At 43.6% G+C, this 18,657-nt stretch overlaps 1 protein-coding gene across 1 annotated transcript in view; it reads right to left on the bottom strand.

Moving 5' to 3' along the window:
* The window catches only part of CLPB (caseinolytic mitochondrial matrix peptidase chaperone subunit B), a 136,332-nt gene that overhangs the window by 37,851 nt on the left and 79,824 nt on the right, over positions 1 to 18,657 (bottom strand). The window contains exon 7 of the mRNA XM_050921381.1: positions 3,783 to 3,897. Within this exon, the coding sequence (XP_050777338.1) occupies positions 3,783 to 3,897 (115 nt within the window). The remainder of the gene's footprint in view (positions 1 to 3,782; positions 3,898 to 18,657) is intronic.

Raw genomic sequence — 18,657 nt, 5'->3', positions numbered from 1 at the left:
AACAAAACAACAAAACCGGGGCAGCGGGGATCTCAGTCTAATATCCCGAGGCTGCTGGGGTACCTAGCGCTTTCCCTATAATTCAATAAGAGAAGCCTCCATAAAGGCAACGGCTTTAATGTGCACAAACACCACCTGTGTCAGAAACAGGCACTACCCATTAATCAAAGCTTCCCAATTAGCCCGTCCGGCTGCCTCCAGGCACAGCCGTAACCCTTCTCAAAACAGGGACGGTGTCTGCTGTGTTAGCAGTGGGAGAGGCAGCTCTTCCATGGGCTGCGAAGGCCTGTCTTTGTTAACGATATTGGTATGGTTTTGTATTTATGATCATCAGCTGCACGCGCCTGTGTTCTGACCTTAGCTCTGTCTCACCTTATTGTCCTATTTCCAGACACTGAATCTGGGTGACGGAATTGTTCAGGGAACTATTAACAGGATATGGAGGCTTTCGGGTCTGGGTCAACGTATCAAATCCAGCCCAGGTTGCTAGTAACTGAAAGTCATTATTGCCTCACGGCTTTTCAGGCAGCCTGTGTGAAATGAATTGCTTGTGATCAAACTGTTAAAACACACTGAATGGTACTAATGCAACTTCACCCACTTGGGGTGCCAAATGAGAGGCCACTTGCAGTGTGATTGTCTCTTATGTGCTTTGATCAGCAGTGAAATAACTAACACTACACATTCAACTTCTCCTGGCTAGACTTCAGAATTACCACTCCTTCAAACAAATATGGGCACTTCACACCTCTCAGAGCTACTGTTTCTGCTGTCTGCAGACTCAGGAAGATCACACTGGCTCACATTTTAAAGATGTTTTTCACAACCATAAGGGCTAGAATCCTACTTTTTTTTCCTCTCTTTTAAAACAATAAAAGCTTAGACTCTGGAGCACAAGACATAGCCGCAAGGGGAAAGTAACCGCTCTCTGAGTTGCCACAAACTGGCCTAATTCGATCCCCTGGGGACTGAGGGGCTCAGTCCTGCTCTGAGTGTGATCAATAAAAGGTATGAAAACAGTTACACACATAGGTAAAACTTTTCAATGCATGTCACTTGAGAGTCTCTGCACCTACATATGGAACCCTTGTAGCTCCAGATCTATAAACCGCTGGGCTCACCTAGAGGCATCTCACACAGCTGCAGAGTTTGTTAGAAGAGGGATGTGAAAATAAAACACACAAACAATTAATAATATGAACTATGCAGTAAAGGAGATGGGTAATCCACTAAAATGTACATCTTCAGAGAACCATCATCACAGGACATCAATGACCTGCTCTCTGAAGACATCCTTCCTAATGGATTGCCTCTCATCAACATTAAAAAGACTCCAGGACCATCTCTAGGAGACCGTGGAAATCAGTGAACACGGTGCACAATTTTATTTTTCTTTTTGGTAAATGAAACAGGTAAATGAGCATCCATTATTTACAGAAATGGCAAAATAAATAAAGTGATCACCCAAAATAAGTGAAGCTTTAGAGGGTAAGAGAATTTGCAACGCCCTATTCAAAAAATAAGTTCAGTAACGGCAACTGTCCAGTGCTGTTCTATGACAGCTAGTTATATACCCTTCCTTTCCCTTCTATTCTGTATACGTTCATATACTGCGCTCATCACTGTAACATCTGAGCAACTTCCACTTGTGTGTTAAGCCAACACATTGGTCAGGTGTTGTCTGTTTTTTCATCCTCTCTCCGGGGGAAAGTCTTGTTTGGGTAGGCTTTTATTTAATTTTTAAAAATAAATGTACACATTGCTAAACATTAATGTTAGAGACGGCAAGGTCAAAGAAATATATCTTGGCCTTGGAGTGGAAGGTGGTGAGGTTGGTGATGGCTCTTGGGGGGTTCCACTCCACAGTTCATTCCCTAAACAATTCATCTCCCTACTTGGTATTCACAGCTTGGCAACATTTGTAAACAGTTTCCACCTCAGCCTGAGATCTTGTCAGATCTAACAAATTTAATAGAGTCAACCCTGAATGGTCCCTTGCAATATTTGTTAACTGCTTAGGCTAAACAATCTGTTCAACCTTGTATTTAGTTGTGACACTCTGATTAAGTTTCCCAGACCTGAAGAAGAGCTCTGCGTACCTTGAAAGCTTGTCTTTCTCACAAACAGAAGTTAGCCCCAAAAAAGCTATTACCTCATCCACCTTGTTTCTCTAATAGCCTGGGACCAACACAGCTACAACAACACTGCATATGATGGGAGGCATTCACGGCACTACAGATACTAGAGCTGGTATAAACTTATTAAGTCACTTTGTCCAGTCCTGGTCTGTGCAGGACTGTTCCCTGAAGTGTGTTTCCTGATGCTTTGTCCAATTTAGATTTAAAGTATTCCACATAGTGAGGTTTCCAAGACTTGCTTTGGGAGACTATGCCACAGCTTTAAAAATATTATCATCAGACCCTTTTCTGATGCTCAGCCTACATTCTCCTTTTCTTAAGTACTCTTGGGGTGAGGGGTTTCCCAGCAACCCTCCAATCCTCAACATTTTGCAATGCAAAATAAATGAACTAAATCCTTGGTGTTAGCAGCCTTAGATATCTGTAGGCAGTACTGTAGGAAATGAGTTTTCTGATATTATTCCTCTTTCTATTGGTATTCAGTCAATTCCCTACCGAGGGATAAGGGCCTGGAAAATTATCAAGAGTAGGCACTCTCCCCGCTTTTCTGCTGCCTACCATTCCAGCAGGACTGTGCAAAACAGTCCTCCTTGTGACTCTCCCATGTTCTAAGTACATCATGATGCCTCACTGAGACTGAAATGAAATGATGGCATGTTAAAAGAGCACCACTACATGCTGGAGGAGACAAGATCTAGTGCTGAGGGTAAGCAGTGGAGCAGTTAATCTGGAAGCCCTACTAACAAACCAGTCAACAATAGCGCACAGAAAATCCTGCTCTGTCTTTTTGCATGGAGAGGTTAGAAGATCCTCTATTCAACAGATGAGAGCCCTGACAATTTCTCTCTCAAATCTATTCCTGTGTAAAAACGTCTCCTTGAGGTCCCATACTGGAATCACGATACTTCAGCTCCAGAAAGACTAGATATTAGTCCACATTTCAATGACAGTCAATGTCACTCCTACATTGGGCAGATGAATCAATGTCTCTATCAAGCCCCCCACAAGAACATGAGAATGGCCATGCTGGATCAGACTCAATGATCCATCTAGCCTGATATCCTGTCTTCTCATAGTGACCAGCGCCAGATGCTTCAGAAGGAATGAACAGAACAGGACAATTTCGAGAGATCCATCCCCTGTCGTCCAGTCTCAGCTTCCGGCAATTGGAGGTGGAGCTGGAGCATGAGATTGCGCGTTTGACCACCTTAGCTAATAGCCATTGATGGACCTATCCTACATGAACGTATCTAATTCTTTTTTTAAGCCAGTTATACTTCTGGCCTTTGCAACATCCCCTGGCAAGGAGTTCCACAGGTTGACTGTGTGTTGTGTAAAAAAGTACTTACTTGTGTTTGTTTTAAACCTGCTGCCTATTAGTTTAATCAGGTGATCCCTAGTTCTTGTGTTATGTGAATCTCTAATGTGTTACATGAATCCCAGTCTCTTCAAGCAATGCACATGAGCCCTCTGCAGCAATGAAAAACCTACTGGGCCTCACTGTGAATTAGGCACCCATCCCACCTCTGCACATCAGTTCACCGCAGTAATCTGGTAGGAATTAGTCCAGGATCACAGGTTTAGCAAATACTACATGCTCTCTTTTTTGTGGGATGTAGAACAATTAACAGTAACTGATCTTACCAGCTCCCACTGTTGCTATGGCATTCTCTTGCCCAATGATATGCTCTTTTAGCCGCTGCTCCAGTGGAAATCTGCGTCGTTCCTCTAACTCTCTTTTACGTTGCTCCTCCTGGAACTGTGGACAGGAAACAAATACTATGAGCGAAATATTTTTTCATCCAACAACAACTAATGTCTATATAGTGCCTTTCATGCAAAGGACCCTAAAATGCTTTGCAAACATGTATATGAATTATACACAGGGATCACTTCTAATCACTGAAAAGTAGCTATATGTGGGGTGGGACATGGCTGTTGTTAACAGCACCCAGTGCAACACTGTACACATTTAGGAAAAAAAATGAAAAATATTGCATCTGGGAGAAAATGAAGGGGGGAATTTAGGTGGCAGAATGTAATTAGTCAAGCTGGATTTTAATGGGTGGTCTTTAATGACAAGGAGTGATCAAAAACTTGATTGTGCATCTCACTTGAAAGATGGCACCAATAGATGGCTCTTTGCTAGGCCAGTGATGTAGCACTGAGTGGAAAGAGCACTTCCCACTGAATCGCCCAGCCATGTAATAACAAGAGTGAGCTTGCTTATCTCAATAAATAAAAATACGAATTAATAATAATATCTGGATCTTCCTTAGCATCTTCTACTCCAGGGTCTCAACACACTACACTCATTAATGAATTAAGCCTTACAACAACCTGTGAAGTACGGAGGAACCATTATTATCCTGTTTCGTGGACTGGAAAAACGAGGCACAGAGCAGCTAAACTCCAAAGACCCCAAAGGGCTTTGCATACACATAATGTACAAAGGGGTCACGGACAGAAGTTCGTTTACTTTGAGTATTTGCCTTCTTTCAGCTCCAGTTCACAAGGAAATCAGTCCTGCTCCTCTCGCATGAGGAGCTGGGCCCGGTGATTCATGCATTTGTCCTCTCTGCGCTCTTACTGAAATGTGCTGAACACAATGTCAAATGTCCAGCTGGTGCAATGTGCAGCTTCCCACCTCCTCCTCCCCCGCGAGCCCATCAGGCCTGTGCTTCAATTCTTCCACTGGCTCCCAGTTCCCTTCGCCTGACAGTTTAAGGCCTTAAAATCATTAACTGATCCAGTCCCAGCTACATTAGACACTGTGCCTCCATCTCTGAACCACCAAGCCAGCAGTACTCCTCTGGAACAAGGCAGAGCACAAAGCCCAGAGCGAGACGTGGAATGAACTTTCAGGAGATTAGCTGAATCCAGGCTCTAACCATCTTTAGGAAATGCTGTGAATGCTGAGAAAGCCTTTCCCACCGTGACCAGAATGACATTCGCAGCTGCACCTGTCCCCTACTCAACTTGAAACTGAAAAAAATCCAACTCTGAGCAGAGACTTCTATAACTTGGCAAAAAGAGAAGAATCAGAGACCACATGAAGTCCACTAGGGATTTTGCTATTGCCAGTCAAATTTTACATGGAAAGTGCCCAGAAACTGGTGATGGGCGACAGCGCAAAAAGCCTACAATGGAACAATTGATAGGGTCTTTTCATCATGAAAGAAGCTGACAAACATCTACATAGGAGCAGAAGACAAACCTTAGAGAAATGTTTTAAAAGGTGTTCTGCAAAGGTGTCAGGAGGGATGTCCTATTTAAAGGGGGTTCTGTCAGGAGACTTGAATTGGTCAACTCTGAGTAATTTGAGCAGACATTTCCCTTTTAAAATTCCCATGTTACAATCCATAAGTGTAGGGTTTTTAGCCCTGGTTTCCTGGTCAAGAACCTGGAGTACACTGTGGCTCTCTGAATTCCCCTGGAACTTAATAGGAAAAAATCTGCCTTTCCAGTGAGCTTGCACTGGGGGAAGCAGTGACAATTAGAAACAAGGAGAACAGAAAGGCCTAAAGAACATAGCAGTGATGCTTTGAAAATCCCAGTGACGGGGCACCCTGTTGTGACTGGGTATCCAGGTAGCTTTGACACTCAGTACTGACAGCAGTTTTCCAAAGGACAAACAAGGCCAGTTTTCTGCTTTAGAAATCCTGCTTATTGTCTGACCATCCAGTTCCTCAGCAGAGCACCAAAGGTGGTTGTCTGCCCCTCCCTCTGCATGTGACTCACTCAAGGTCAACAAGTGAGTCAGTGGGACTCCTGGCTAACACTCCTGTGCTCTAACCACTAGACGATTATGCCTTGTTGGTACACTGAAAACACAGCACCCTGATAATGGACTTTGATGCAATGCAGAGATTTAGCTAAAAGGAGGTCTTTCTAAGGGAACACCTGGGATTCTGACTGGTGTACAATCTAAGCATTTAAACTGTCTTCTGAAGGGGACACTCTCACAACAAAAGCCGAACTCTGCTGTGAAAGCTGCAGCAGCCAGAGTGGATAAAACACATCAGCCAGTTTGCCAGTGTTTCCCTGTTATGGTAGTGACCCTGACAGAAGTTAAAAAAAATAAATAGCAAACAATCCAATTTTGGCTGCTGCTATCAGTCTACTGTATAACTGAGAGATCCCATCAGTCCTGATGTTTCATATGGAGCAATAACTTCACTGCTGATCCCAGTGGAATGACACATGGAGGATAGAATCCAGTGTGTCAACTGTGTATCGCCCGCAGGCTTCGCATATATCACCAGGCTCAAACTACTGCAGCTCCTTCTATATATCTATGTCTTTCTATATATCAGGACAAATAGTTAATTTCTTTTTTAAAGCAGTGTGAGGAATACAAGCTGTGCTGGTGGAATCCATACGATCCGTTCTGGTTTAGATGTAAAAGGAAGGGAGTGCACAACAGGAGAAGTAATGGAATGGACTGTGGCGCTCGTCTCTTTGGGAACCGTCTCCCTCTGGAAGACCAAGACCTGGGACACATGGTGTTAGAATTTAAAACATGAGGACACAAGAGATTCGGGGAAGGAAGCAAGACTATTCAGATCTCGAAGAGAGTCTGCACTTTAATGTCACTATGAGCAAAGACAAGCTAGTGCTTTGCAGAATCCCTCTCGTTGCCTCTGCCTGAGCGTATTTCCAGGGCAGGCCCTCAAAAGAGGCACCACCGTGTTAAGTGAGAGCACGCCCGCTTCTCTCTTCTGAACTGAATTCTGTCTTGCGTTATTGTGTTTCACCCCCCTGTCCTATGACTGCAGTTGTGTTTGAAACAGGAAAACGCTTAAGTTACACTGTGATTGGATAAACAGGTCCCTCAGGCTCCCCACAGCTACAGTGCTTAATGCAGTGCTGATGAGCCTATTGGGAAATGGATGTGAGAAGGGTCCTACCAAATTCACAGCCATGAAAAACATGTCATGGACTTGAAATCTGGTCTCCCCTGTGAAATCTGGCTATTGTAGGTGGCGTTGCTGCCTTCAGAGCTGGGCACCTGGCCGGAAGCCAAAGCAACACAGAAGTAAGGGCGGCATGATGTGGTACTGCCACCCTTACTTTTCCGCTGCTGGTGGAGTCAGCACTGCCTTCAGAGCTGGGTTCCTGGCCACCAGCCATCGTTCTTCGGCCACCTAGCTCTGAAGACAGTGCAGAAGTAAGGGTGGCAATACAACGACCCCCCTACAATAGCTGTGTGCTTCCCTTCCCCCCTCCTCGGTGACCCTGTTTTGAGCTGGGATCCTCTCGGTTACAACATTGTGAAATTTAAGATTTAAATATTTGAAATCATGAAATTCAAGATTTTTAAAATGTTGTGACTGTGAAATTTACCAAAATGGACCGTTAATTTGGTAGGGCCCCAGATATGACCTATTAGACACATACAGATTATTATTACAGTGCCTATGCAGTAAAAAAAGGCATAATTCCCCGTATGGGAATAACCAATACCAATATAAACTCTTTTATACCAGCATAACTGCATTCACACTGTGTGTGTGTGTATATGTACTGCTTTAATTATACTAGCGTAGTTAAAAACAGCACAACTTATGTGTGTAGACAAGGCCTATGTGAGGGCAAAGCCAGCACCATCATCTTCCTGTGACTTGGTTTTTTTTTATTTCATGTTTCGCAAAGGTTTTGTGGGGAAGATTTCTCAGGTCCAGGACAGAATTTCTGAGAGACAGAGGGAGACACCTCTGGAATAGCCAACAGCCCAGTAAGACAGGAGAGTCCTTTGGCTCAAGCCCTCACTCTGCCTGATTTGGGACAGGGACTTGACCCTGGGTCTCTCACCTCCCAGTTCCCCAAGGTCTCGTTTTCATTCTGCACCAGAAAGATAATACATTTCAAAACCTCGACACTTTTCACAAAATGGAGACAGCAGAGAACAAAATACAAGAGGAAAATCCACCATTTTATAAAAACACAGAATCCAAGGTCAGGCCAGTATTCTTGCCCATCTATCTTGGTTTTATACTGCATTCATCACAGTAATATCTAGAGCTCCTTCAAGTTTTTGACAAACAGGATTTTAATTCTAACCCCACCTGGAAGAAGTTTGTTCGAACAGAGGCTGTTAACAGGGGAGTTTCGGTGGCAGAAGCGCCAGGCTCAGCTACAGACTTCTGTGCTTGGAGGCAGCAGGACTTAGTGAGTGCTGTATTTGGTCCCTTTGTGGATTGTTTATTTGACTGTTGTTTGTTCACTCTCTGTGTACAGGCAGCATAGCTGGGCTGTGGGCCCCTGAGTAAGTCCTTGGACCTTTGATCAGCCCAGCTGTTTGAAGTCTCTGCCTCTGGAGCTCAGCTGAGCTAAACGGGGAAGACGTGGTCACTTGCTAGGCGAACTAGAGAGCTGTGAACGCAGACCACGAACAGGGGAGTTATGAAAGGGTCTGTGAGTGCCTTTCCTTCCAGGTTCAGCACTGTCTATGATCTCAAGATGGCCACTGATGGAACAGCGGCAGTGACTGGCAGTGTGCAACGTTCTCTTTCCTGCCTGACGACATAAGTGATTTCCTGGGCATGAAGTGGAATTTGGTGGCCATACTGGGAGGAAAAGATTCTTGAACTGGGAGGGCAGGGGGAAAGTTGAGATGCTACTAAGAATCAGAGAAGCCGAGGAGTTTCTAGACAACCAGATTCAGGAAATACCAATACCCCAGGTTCCAAGCAGAATAGAGCAGGTCACAAAGGAATCAGTGAGAGAGGGACTCAGAGAGGAGGCTTGGAAGTTTATAATTGCAAGAGGTCATGGCAGCATTGCCCATGGTTGCAGACAGATGAGCATAGGCAGACTATGGCCACCAGAGAGAAGAGAAGCAGGAGGAATTCCACACAGCTAGAAGTTTATCATCAATATTGGGTTCTCAACATGGAAATTACAAAAGATACCTCTGTAGATCCAGGTGGTCCAAGAGAATGCATAGCCGTATGGGACAGATATGTATGGAAGCTTGGCCCAGCCTATAAGAAAATCAAGCTTACCCACAAAGATTTCTCCAGCTGTGCAAAGAAGACATACAGTCCTTGCTGGAGATTCGATACTCAGAAGAATACAAAGAACATTCTGCAAGGGACAGGCGGACAAGATGGTGTCCTGACTTCCTGGAGTCAAGACATGAGATGCTGCTCTAAGCCTGGATAGGCTTCTGAAGTCTATGGGCAAGGAACCATTGGTAATGGTTCATACTGGCACTAATGACACTGCGTCGCGGGATATCTTGCAGAGAGTAGATGACTTCAGGGGACTTGGAAGCATGCTGAAGAAGAATAATGTCCAAGCAATCTTCTCTGAGATCCTTCTTGTTGCACAAGCACAGAAAAACAGAAGGCAAAAGATGCTGTAAGTGAATCGCTGCCTAGGTAAGTGATGTAGGGTAAAGGGCTTTGGTTTTGTGGAACATTGGCCCACCTTCTACAGGGAGAGGGGGCTCTATGGTTTGCATGGCCTCCACCTCAGTAGAAAGAGGACCAACCTCCACAGAAACAGGTTGGCCAGAGTAGTCAGGACGGGGTTAAACTAACAGCAGAAGGAGAGGTAAAAGTGGGAAGATATGAGCACTCAGCACAAAAATCAAGATGTTGTGAATAAACTTAATAAGAAACCAAACGACATGAAAAGAAAAAAAAATTAAATTGCCTCTACGTTAATGCTAGGATCCTGGGTAACAAACAACCACCATTGGAATTGCTCATTTATGAACATAAATTCAATCTAGTTGGTGTTACTGAAACTTGGTGGGATGAGTCACACAATAGGAATGTTAAAATCAATGGTTCTAACCTATTTAGGAAGGATTGAGCAGCCAAAATGGGACGGGGAGGGGCACTCTACCTCAAAAATGGCAGTACCTGTTTCTGAGTCACTGATAACGCAGAAGAAAATGATCTTGAATGCTTATGGATCATATCCTAACAGATCAAGCACAAGATGGGGTATTAGTTGGTGTCTGCTACATACACCAAATCATACAAGGGAACAGGATGACCAGCTCCTTATGCAACTATCTATAATGTGCAGGGGGGGAAAAAAACCTGTGCGATCATCAGAGACTTCAAGTGGCATATGCTGGAGGTCTCATGCTACTTGGAATTTCTAAATATTACAGATAACAATTTCCTAATTCAAAAAGTATTTTAGTCAACATAAGGGAATTCTGTATTAGACTTTGTCCTAACCGATAAAGAGGAACTGACCACAGAAATACCTGACCACAGAAATAGCTTAGGTACACATGATCATGACTTGATCACATTTATAAGGTGTAAGCAGAATAAAGTCCAGAGTAGTAACATATATACTTGGTGCTTTAATAGGGCAAATTTCATAAAGCTGAAAATAATTATGAGCCAAAAAAGCTGGGAGGAAGAATTTAATCAGGAAACTGTGAATGATAATTGGGAATCATTTAAGGAAACCTTACTAGATGCACCAAAAGCCACAATCCCACAATTGAGGAAAATGGCTGCATGGGTTACAAAATCAATCTGGTTGAGAAGGGAGGTGAAGGCAGCTGTAAAAAATTAAAAAATAATACTTAACAAATGGAAAAAAGGTGAAGCTGATAGTAATGAATATAAATCAGAAGTTAATAATTGTAGAAAAATGGTAAGGGAAGCCAAGGGACACAAGGAGAAAGCCATGGCCAGTAGTTAAGGAAATAAGGAGTTCTTTAACTATATTAGGAACAAAAGGAATCCTAACAGTTATATTGGTCCATTACTAAATGGAAATGGTAGAATTATCAACATTAATGCTGAAAAGGCAGAGGTGTTCAATAAATATTTCTGTTGTATTTGAGGGGAAACAGATGATGTCGTCTGTGGCAGATTTAATCTCAAGAAAAGCTTCATAACTATGGTTCTAGTCATATTATACAATGATGATAACACTCTTTCCATTCCAGTAGTATCTTGGGAGGCTATGTTTATCAGCAGCTCCTAAAGTCAGATATTTTGAATTAGGAGGTCCAGATAACTCGCATTCAGGACCTTTAAAAGAGCTGTCTGAGAAGCTCACTGGACTGTTAATGCTGATTTTCAATAAGTCTTGGAACACTGGGGAAGTTCCAAAGGACTGAAATAAAGCTAATGTTATGCCAATATTTAAAAAGGGTAAATGGGATGACCCAGGTAATTTTTGGCCTGTCAGTCATCAATCCCAGACAAGATAATGGAGCAGCTGATGTGGGACTCGATTAATAAAGAACACGAGAACGGTAATCTAATTAATGCAAATCAACATGGGTTATGGAAACTAGATCCCGTCAAAATAACTTGATATCTTTAGTTGATGAGATTACAAGTTTGTCTGATAAAGGTAATAGTGTTGACATAATATAGAATCATAGGGCTAGAAGGGACCGCAAGGGTCATCTAGTCTAACCCCCTGCCAAGATGAAGGATTTGTTGTGTCTAAACCATCCAAGACAGGATGGCTCCAGCCTTCTTTTAAAAACTTCCAGTGAAGGAGCTTCCACAACCTCCCTAGGCAATCTGGTCCATTGTCCTAGTGTTCTTTCAGTTTTTCCCCAAGATTTAATCTAAATCTGCTATGCTGTAGTTTGAACCCACTGCCTCTTTCCAGCCTTCCGTGCCAAGAGAGAAAAACTTTTCTCCATCTTTTTTATGGCAGCTTTTCAAGTATTTGAAGACTGATACTGCTTAATCTCCTCTTTTCCAAACAAAATATACCCAGTTCCTTCAGCCTTTGTTCTATGGTTTGCATTCCATCCCTTGGACCATCTTTGTCGCTCAACTCTGGATCCTTTTCCAGTTTCTCTACATCCTTCCTATACATTGCTGACCACTACTGGACACTGTACTCCAGTTGAGGCCTAATTGGAGCCAAGCAGAGTGGTACTATCACCTCCCATGATTTGCATGCCATGACTCTGTTAATGCAACCTAAAACTGTATTTGCTTTTTTTGCAACAGCATTGCACTGCTGACTCATGTTGAGATTGTGATTCACCACCACTCCCAGATCCTTCTCAGCAGGGCTGCTGCCAAGCCAGTTATCCCTCATTCTGTATTTGTGCATTTTTTCTTCCCTACATGTAGTACCTTTGTTTTTGCTGAATTTCATTTTTTTGTCCCTGGCCTAGTTCTCCAATTTATCAAGATCCCTCTGGATTTTAGTTCTACCCTTCAAAGTGTTGGCATACCCCCACCCCCAGCTTTGCATCATCTGCAAATTCGATCGGTATGCTCTCTATTCCTACACCCAGGTCATTAATAAAAATGTTAAACAAGATGGGACCCTGAAGAGATCCCTGTGGAACCCCACTTGAGATGTCCCTCCAATCTGACAGCATTACATTAAGAGTTACCCTTTGTTTGTGGTTGTTTAATCAATTATGTATCCACTTCATGGTAATTCCACCAAGTCCACATTTCTCCAGTTTTCTTTTCAGAATGTCATGTAGGACTGTATCAAAAGCCTTGCTAAAGTCCAGGTATATTACGTCCACTACATTTCCCCCATCTACAAAAGCAGTTACCTTGTCAAAGAAGGAAATCAACCTGGTTTGGCATGATTTGTTCTTAGTAAATCCATGCTGGCTGCTAGTAATTACCTCTTCATCTTCTAGGTATTTGCAAACTGAATGTTTTATACATTACTCTAGTAGCTTCCTAGGTATCACCGTTAGGCTGACGGGCCTATTGTTCCACAGCTCCTCCTTTTTAAAGATGGTTAGCCCTTCTCCAATCCTCTGGGACCTCTCCAATCATCAATGAGTTTGTAAATAATATCATCAGTGGCTCCTAGATTTCTTCAGCTAATTCCTTCAATACTCTTGGGTGAATAGCATCTGGTCCCGCTGACCTGAATTCATTCAAATTGGTCAGAAGATCTCTGATGTGTTCTTTATCCCGATTTGCATCCCTTCTTTATTTTCGGTGGTAACTTCACTAGTCATCCAGTCACATGTTATTTTTTTGTGTGAAGACTGAAGCAAAGTAGGTACTGAGCAGCTCTGCTTTCCTATCATCTTCCATTACCAGCTCACCTTCAACACTGGGCAGCAGACCCACACTGTCCTTGAACTTTCTTTTTTGTCTGACATATTTGACTAACTCCTTCTGGTTGTCCTTTACATTCTTTGTCAGCTGGAACTCATTCTTTGTCCTGGCTTTCCCGATTCTGTCCCTACACACTCATGCTATTCCCACGTATACTTCCTCGGTGACATGCCCCTCTTTCCATTTCCTATATGTATCCCTTTTGGTTTTTAAATAGCTCAAAAGCTCCTTGTGCAGACACACTGACCTTTTCTGACTCTTCTTTTCCTTCCTCTGCAGCGGAATAGCTTGATGTTGAGCCTCCAGTATTACATCTTTTAGGAACTGCCATCCCCCTTCGACTCCTTTCCCACTTTCTTCACCGTTCTTCAGTCCCGCCTCCACTACCCTCCCTGATTCTTTGGCATGCTGTGCCCACAGTCAGGGGCGGCTCTAGGCATTTCGCAGCCCCAAACACAGCAGGCACGCTGCGTTTGGTGGCACGCCTGCGGGAGATCCACCGAAGCCGTGGGACCAGCGGACCCTCCGCAGGCATGCTGCCGAAGGCAGCCTGCCTGCCGACCTTGTGGCGACCGGCAGAGAGTCCCCAGTGGCTTGCCGCCCCAAGCACGTGCTTGGCGTGCTGGTGCCTGGAGCCGCCCTGCCCGCAGTACCAAATCCTGACATCTATCCAGAAAGTCTTCGTTTTCTCTGACGCAATGCAGGATCAATACTTGGACCTCCAGTCCTCTGACCTTTGCTTCCAGCATGGAGACCAGCTGACACTTTGCACAGATCAAGTCACTTCTCTCCTCTAAGAGAAAGACACACATGGCATATCCTGTGCAGGTCATAACAGCAGATCCCTCACTATCCATTTTTTCTACCTTGTAATGTATCAAGAGCCTCCTTGGATAATGTATTTACTGCTTGTACAAGGCTGAAATGCAGAAACTCTGTGGGCTCTCCCCCTAGGCAAACGCCCACACAAACTCACTCTGTTTGGGTCTCCTCTCTTCGCTGCTCACTAGGTTCACAACATACTTAAGATGTCTGTAAGGTATTTGATTTGGTACTGCACAACATATTGATTCAAAAACAAGAATGACATAAAATTAACATGGCACACATTAAATGGATTAAAAACTGGCTAACTGATAGGTCTCATAATCTAACTAACTGGGAATCATCTTCAAGTGGTCCCAGAAGGGTCTCACAGGGATTGGTTCTTGGCCCTATGCTATTTAACATGTTTATCAAGGACCTGGAAGAAAACATTAAAACATTACTGATAAAGTTTGCAGTTGACACAAAATTGGGGGAATGGTAAATAATGAAGAGGACATATCACTGATTCACAGAGATTTAGATTGCCTGGTAAACTGGGTGCAAAGAATGTGTGTTTTAATATGGCTAAATGTAAATGCTTATATCCAGGAACCAAGAATGTCAACCATAGTTACAGGATAGGGGACTCTAACCTGAGAAGTAATGACTGAAAAAGATGTGGAGGTTGTGGTGGATAATCAGCTGAACATGAGCTCCCAAACGTGATGCTGTGGCCAAAGAGCTATTGTGATCCTGGGGCGTATAAATAGGAATCTCAAGAAGGAGCAGAGAGGTTATTTTACCTGTGTATTTGGTGCTGGTGTAACCACTGTTGGAATCCTGTGTCTAGTTCTGGTGCCCACAATTCAAGAAGGAAGTTGATAAATTAGAGAGGGTTCAGAGAAGAGCCACAGGAATGATTAAAGGATAAGAAAACCTGCCTTATAGTGATAGATTCAAGGAGCTCAGTCTGTTTAGATTAACAAAGAGAAGATTAAGGGGAACTGGGTATAGTCTAGAAATACCTACATGGGAAACAAATATTTCATAATGGGCTCTTTAATTTAGCAGAGAAAGGTATAACACGATCCAATGGCTGGAAGTTGAAGCTAGACAAATTCAGATGGGAAATAAGGCATATATATTTAACAGTGAGAATAGTTAGCCATTGGAACAATTTACCAAGAGTCACTGTGCATTCTGACAATTTTAAAATCAAGATTGGATGTTCTTCTGGTCTAGGAATTATTTTAGGGAAGTTCTCTGTGTCATTCAGGAGGTCAGACTAGATGATAACAACGGTCCCTTCTGGCCCTAGAATCTATTAATTGTTTGTTTTGTTTTTAATTTAACACACTGAAGTCTCAAATTTGGGGGCAGAGGCAAAACACTTGCTCCAAAGGCCTGCGGTGTGGTGGAGCTGATGTTCCAAGAGAGGACTGGGCTTGTGCCAGTTTCCTGCACCCCAGACTAGTTGGATGAAGTACAGCACCTCTTCTGCCTTAGAAAACGACTCTTAGCCACAAGGGTGATGACAGGGCAAGGACTGCAGAGGGTCACGGAGACACCGATATAGCTGATGACAGCAACCTGCCGAAGTTTGGGGAGGAAAGACTGAAGTGCTGGGACCTGCCTTCATTAGTTCTTTTGGTGTGACACTGTGCTGTGATACTAAGAGGCACCGCAAAGCACTTGCAGCCCAGCAAGGTGTAGGGTTCCAGGGGCTTGAAGACAACTTTCTGCACTACTAATTTTTGGCTGTTCCAGGGCTGGAGAGGCCCCTAGTGTAACTCAGCCCTGGACTTCTCTATGGGCTGCAGCACAGCTCTGAATGTCTGCAGGGCTGTGGGCTGCAACCAGACCTGCAACACACCCCCATCCCTGGCACGCTACCTACACCAGCACCAGTCCTCAGGAGGCAGCCTTACATCTGTCTCATAGTGTCTGTGCCAGAGGACTCCTCCTCCAATCTGAACTGGGGATTTTAGAGCCCCTTCACACTGCTCCAGCACTTTTACCCACAGAGGGGCTGGAGTGGGGGGTGAGGATATCACTCTCTGTTTAGTAGCAAGACATAACTTTCACTGATTTTTGACACCAACCATTTTTCTCCCTGTGCACGACTGAACAAGGCTCCATATAAAGCAAGTCACAATTGCTCCTTAATCTGCACTGCTTGCCTCCTTCCTGTCACCCTGATACCAATGAACGCCCATGATCAGTGACTGGGGCGGTCAGTGAAAGCCAGGGCTCACGCACAGCCACACATCGTGTTACTGCTACACAGGCACGACCAGAGAGGAAATCACAAAGAGAGCCTGACCTTGTTTCCATGTGACTTTAGTCAAATGTTCTTTGGGCAGGTAACTAGACACCAGTGAAAGTGACACCCCATTACACGACGTGAAATGCTATGAATGGGGACTGTTTTCCTCCTCTGATAACTGATCTCTAGTTCTTCTGATTAAACTTTTATGGAACATCATTGCCATGTAAGTGGATTACACCAGTGTTACGTGCTCTGAAAGAGATGCAGGGACTGATACTCTGCTTTTCTCGTGCTAGACAGGAGGCAACAACGTTCCTAGGTTCACGTGGGCTAAGAGGTTCTTGCAACATAGTGCCAAATGTAAAGGAGGAGAACCCATCTTTTTAATAACAGACGCATTCTATTAGCTTTGCTATCTCAAGGTGAGGTCTGACAATCCCTGGCTCCCAGTTGCTAATACAAGCCTGGTAATTGTGATCACTGGCTTTTATTATTCTTTATCCAGTATGGCACCCCTCCCAGCCATGATTTCATTTACGGGAAAATATTCAAAGAACAGAGGTTCAAAAGCACAGCTGCTAGTGAGGCTGAATGTCTGCAGAGAACCTGGGCATGTGTAGGACACAACCTCTTTTACATTACAGGAAAAGGAATTTAAAAGATTAAATAAACTAGGATTATATATTTGTTTTCAGCTGGAAAACGTGTCAGGGATACAAACTAAGCTATTTAAGTAATGGCAGTCTTTGGAGATTTTGGGTGGCAGTTCATTCACATCATGGGCCAAATCTATCCCTGGAGTAACTCTGTTTGTTACAGCAAGGATTAATTTGGCTCGAGATCGTTGCTTCTTATGAGGTTATTAGGATTCTGCTCTATCTATGACTGTGCGACTCCATGGATGGATGCTCTGCATAGCGATGTCCAAAACAGAAAGGGCATGGCCTGAGAAGAAGCCATCAGGAACATGGAGGGCCTAGTGTTTTAAGAAGATGTCTGGGATACAAGAGATCTACGTTCTAGTTCTGGTTGTGACAGGGATGTGCAGCTCTAGACAAGCCTGAAGTCACCAGAAACACTGGTCAGTACTGGCTTTCCTACTGGCAGTCTCAGCAGAGAGGTGAAGAACAGAACTGGCACAGCGACTAACTGAGTTGAGGCACACCATCAAGCTAATGTTGGGAAAGATGCCTTCATTTCCCCTATCCTGGGGATAAATATAAGGACTTCAGTCTTTAGGGCTGTTAATCTGCCAGCTTTCACCAGCAGTAAAAGTCACACAAGAACCTGGCCTCTTTACCACCTCTTTACCTACTTTGGCCTATCCCTTTGCTCTTAGCCCTGTCTGTCCGGCAATATATTCAAGTTTCATTAGCTTGTTTAGCAACATGAATCAGCTGGTCTATACACAAAACAAGATTCTTATAACACAGTAGAAGCATGCATAGCACTCTTTTTAAAAACAGATTTAAAAATACATATGAAAACTCCTTGTTACTCTGTCACCAGGATATGTAAATAAAATATATGTGATATGTCTATCTGGTGAATAGTCCTGTCAATTCATTCTCCAACTGTGATTAAAATGAGAAATAAATTCTCAAAGACTCTCAGTGGAATGCAGATTCAGGAGTGGGAATGCAACCCTGCTACCACCACATCCCCCTCAGCAGAATATTCATCACAAACCAGCTGCACAGACTTATGTTTTATATACACCCTGAATCATTTTCATCAGCAACCTCCACTTATATTTATCTCCTCTCTCTCCTCCATCTACTCACTTGCTGACATTGGACTCCAGAGGCCATTTAACCAAGAGATGATTTTTTTTCTCCTCTCAATGATTTAAGAATTTTGTTCTCAACATTTCTGTTTTAAAACTTCTAAAGAGCAGCCCTGACTGTTACAGCTCACTCCGAGCAATGCCCTGGGCTAATAGGAGAAGCACTGGTTCTATGGAGAAATGCCACATTCAAGCTCTTCCTTCTTGTAACAGCAGTGCACAGAGTTAGAGGACGTGGCATTAGTCTAGTAGTTAGAGCAGGAGACTAGTGGCCAGGAAACCTGGCTTCTACTCTTAGCTCCACCAAAGACTTCCTCTGTGACCTTGGCTCTAGGTTTGACCATGGACTGTGAATGTGGTTTTACTTTGTCAACACTAGATGCTAGACTTTGCTTAAAACCATGTAAATAGCAGGGCAGTTAACACAGTTTAACACACCTCTCATTTTCCCGGATTAGACAAGTTTTTAGGCCCACATCTTCAAGACAGCAAATTCAATGTCTAAAGCTGGGTAACCAAAAATGGAGGCATCCCAAATTAAAGACCACTTTTGAAAATATGGGCCTTAACCTGTATTGACCTCAGCTTCCCCATCTGTAAAATGGGGAC

The sequence above is a fragment of the Gopherus flavomarginatus genome, chromosome 1 (assembly GCF_025201925.1).
Source record: "Gopherus flavomarginatus isolate rGopFla2 chromosome 1, rGopFla2.mat.asm, whole genome shotgun sequence".
Taxonomy (NCBI): domain Eukaryota; kingdom Metazoa; phylum Chordata; order Testudines; family Testudinidae; genus Gopherus; species Gopherus flavomarginatus.
Note: the sequence above shows the minus strand (reverse complement) of the source record. Positions and strands in the feature narration are given on the sequence as shown.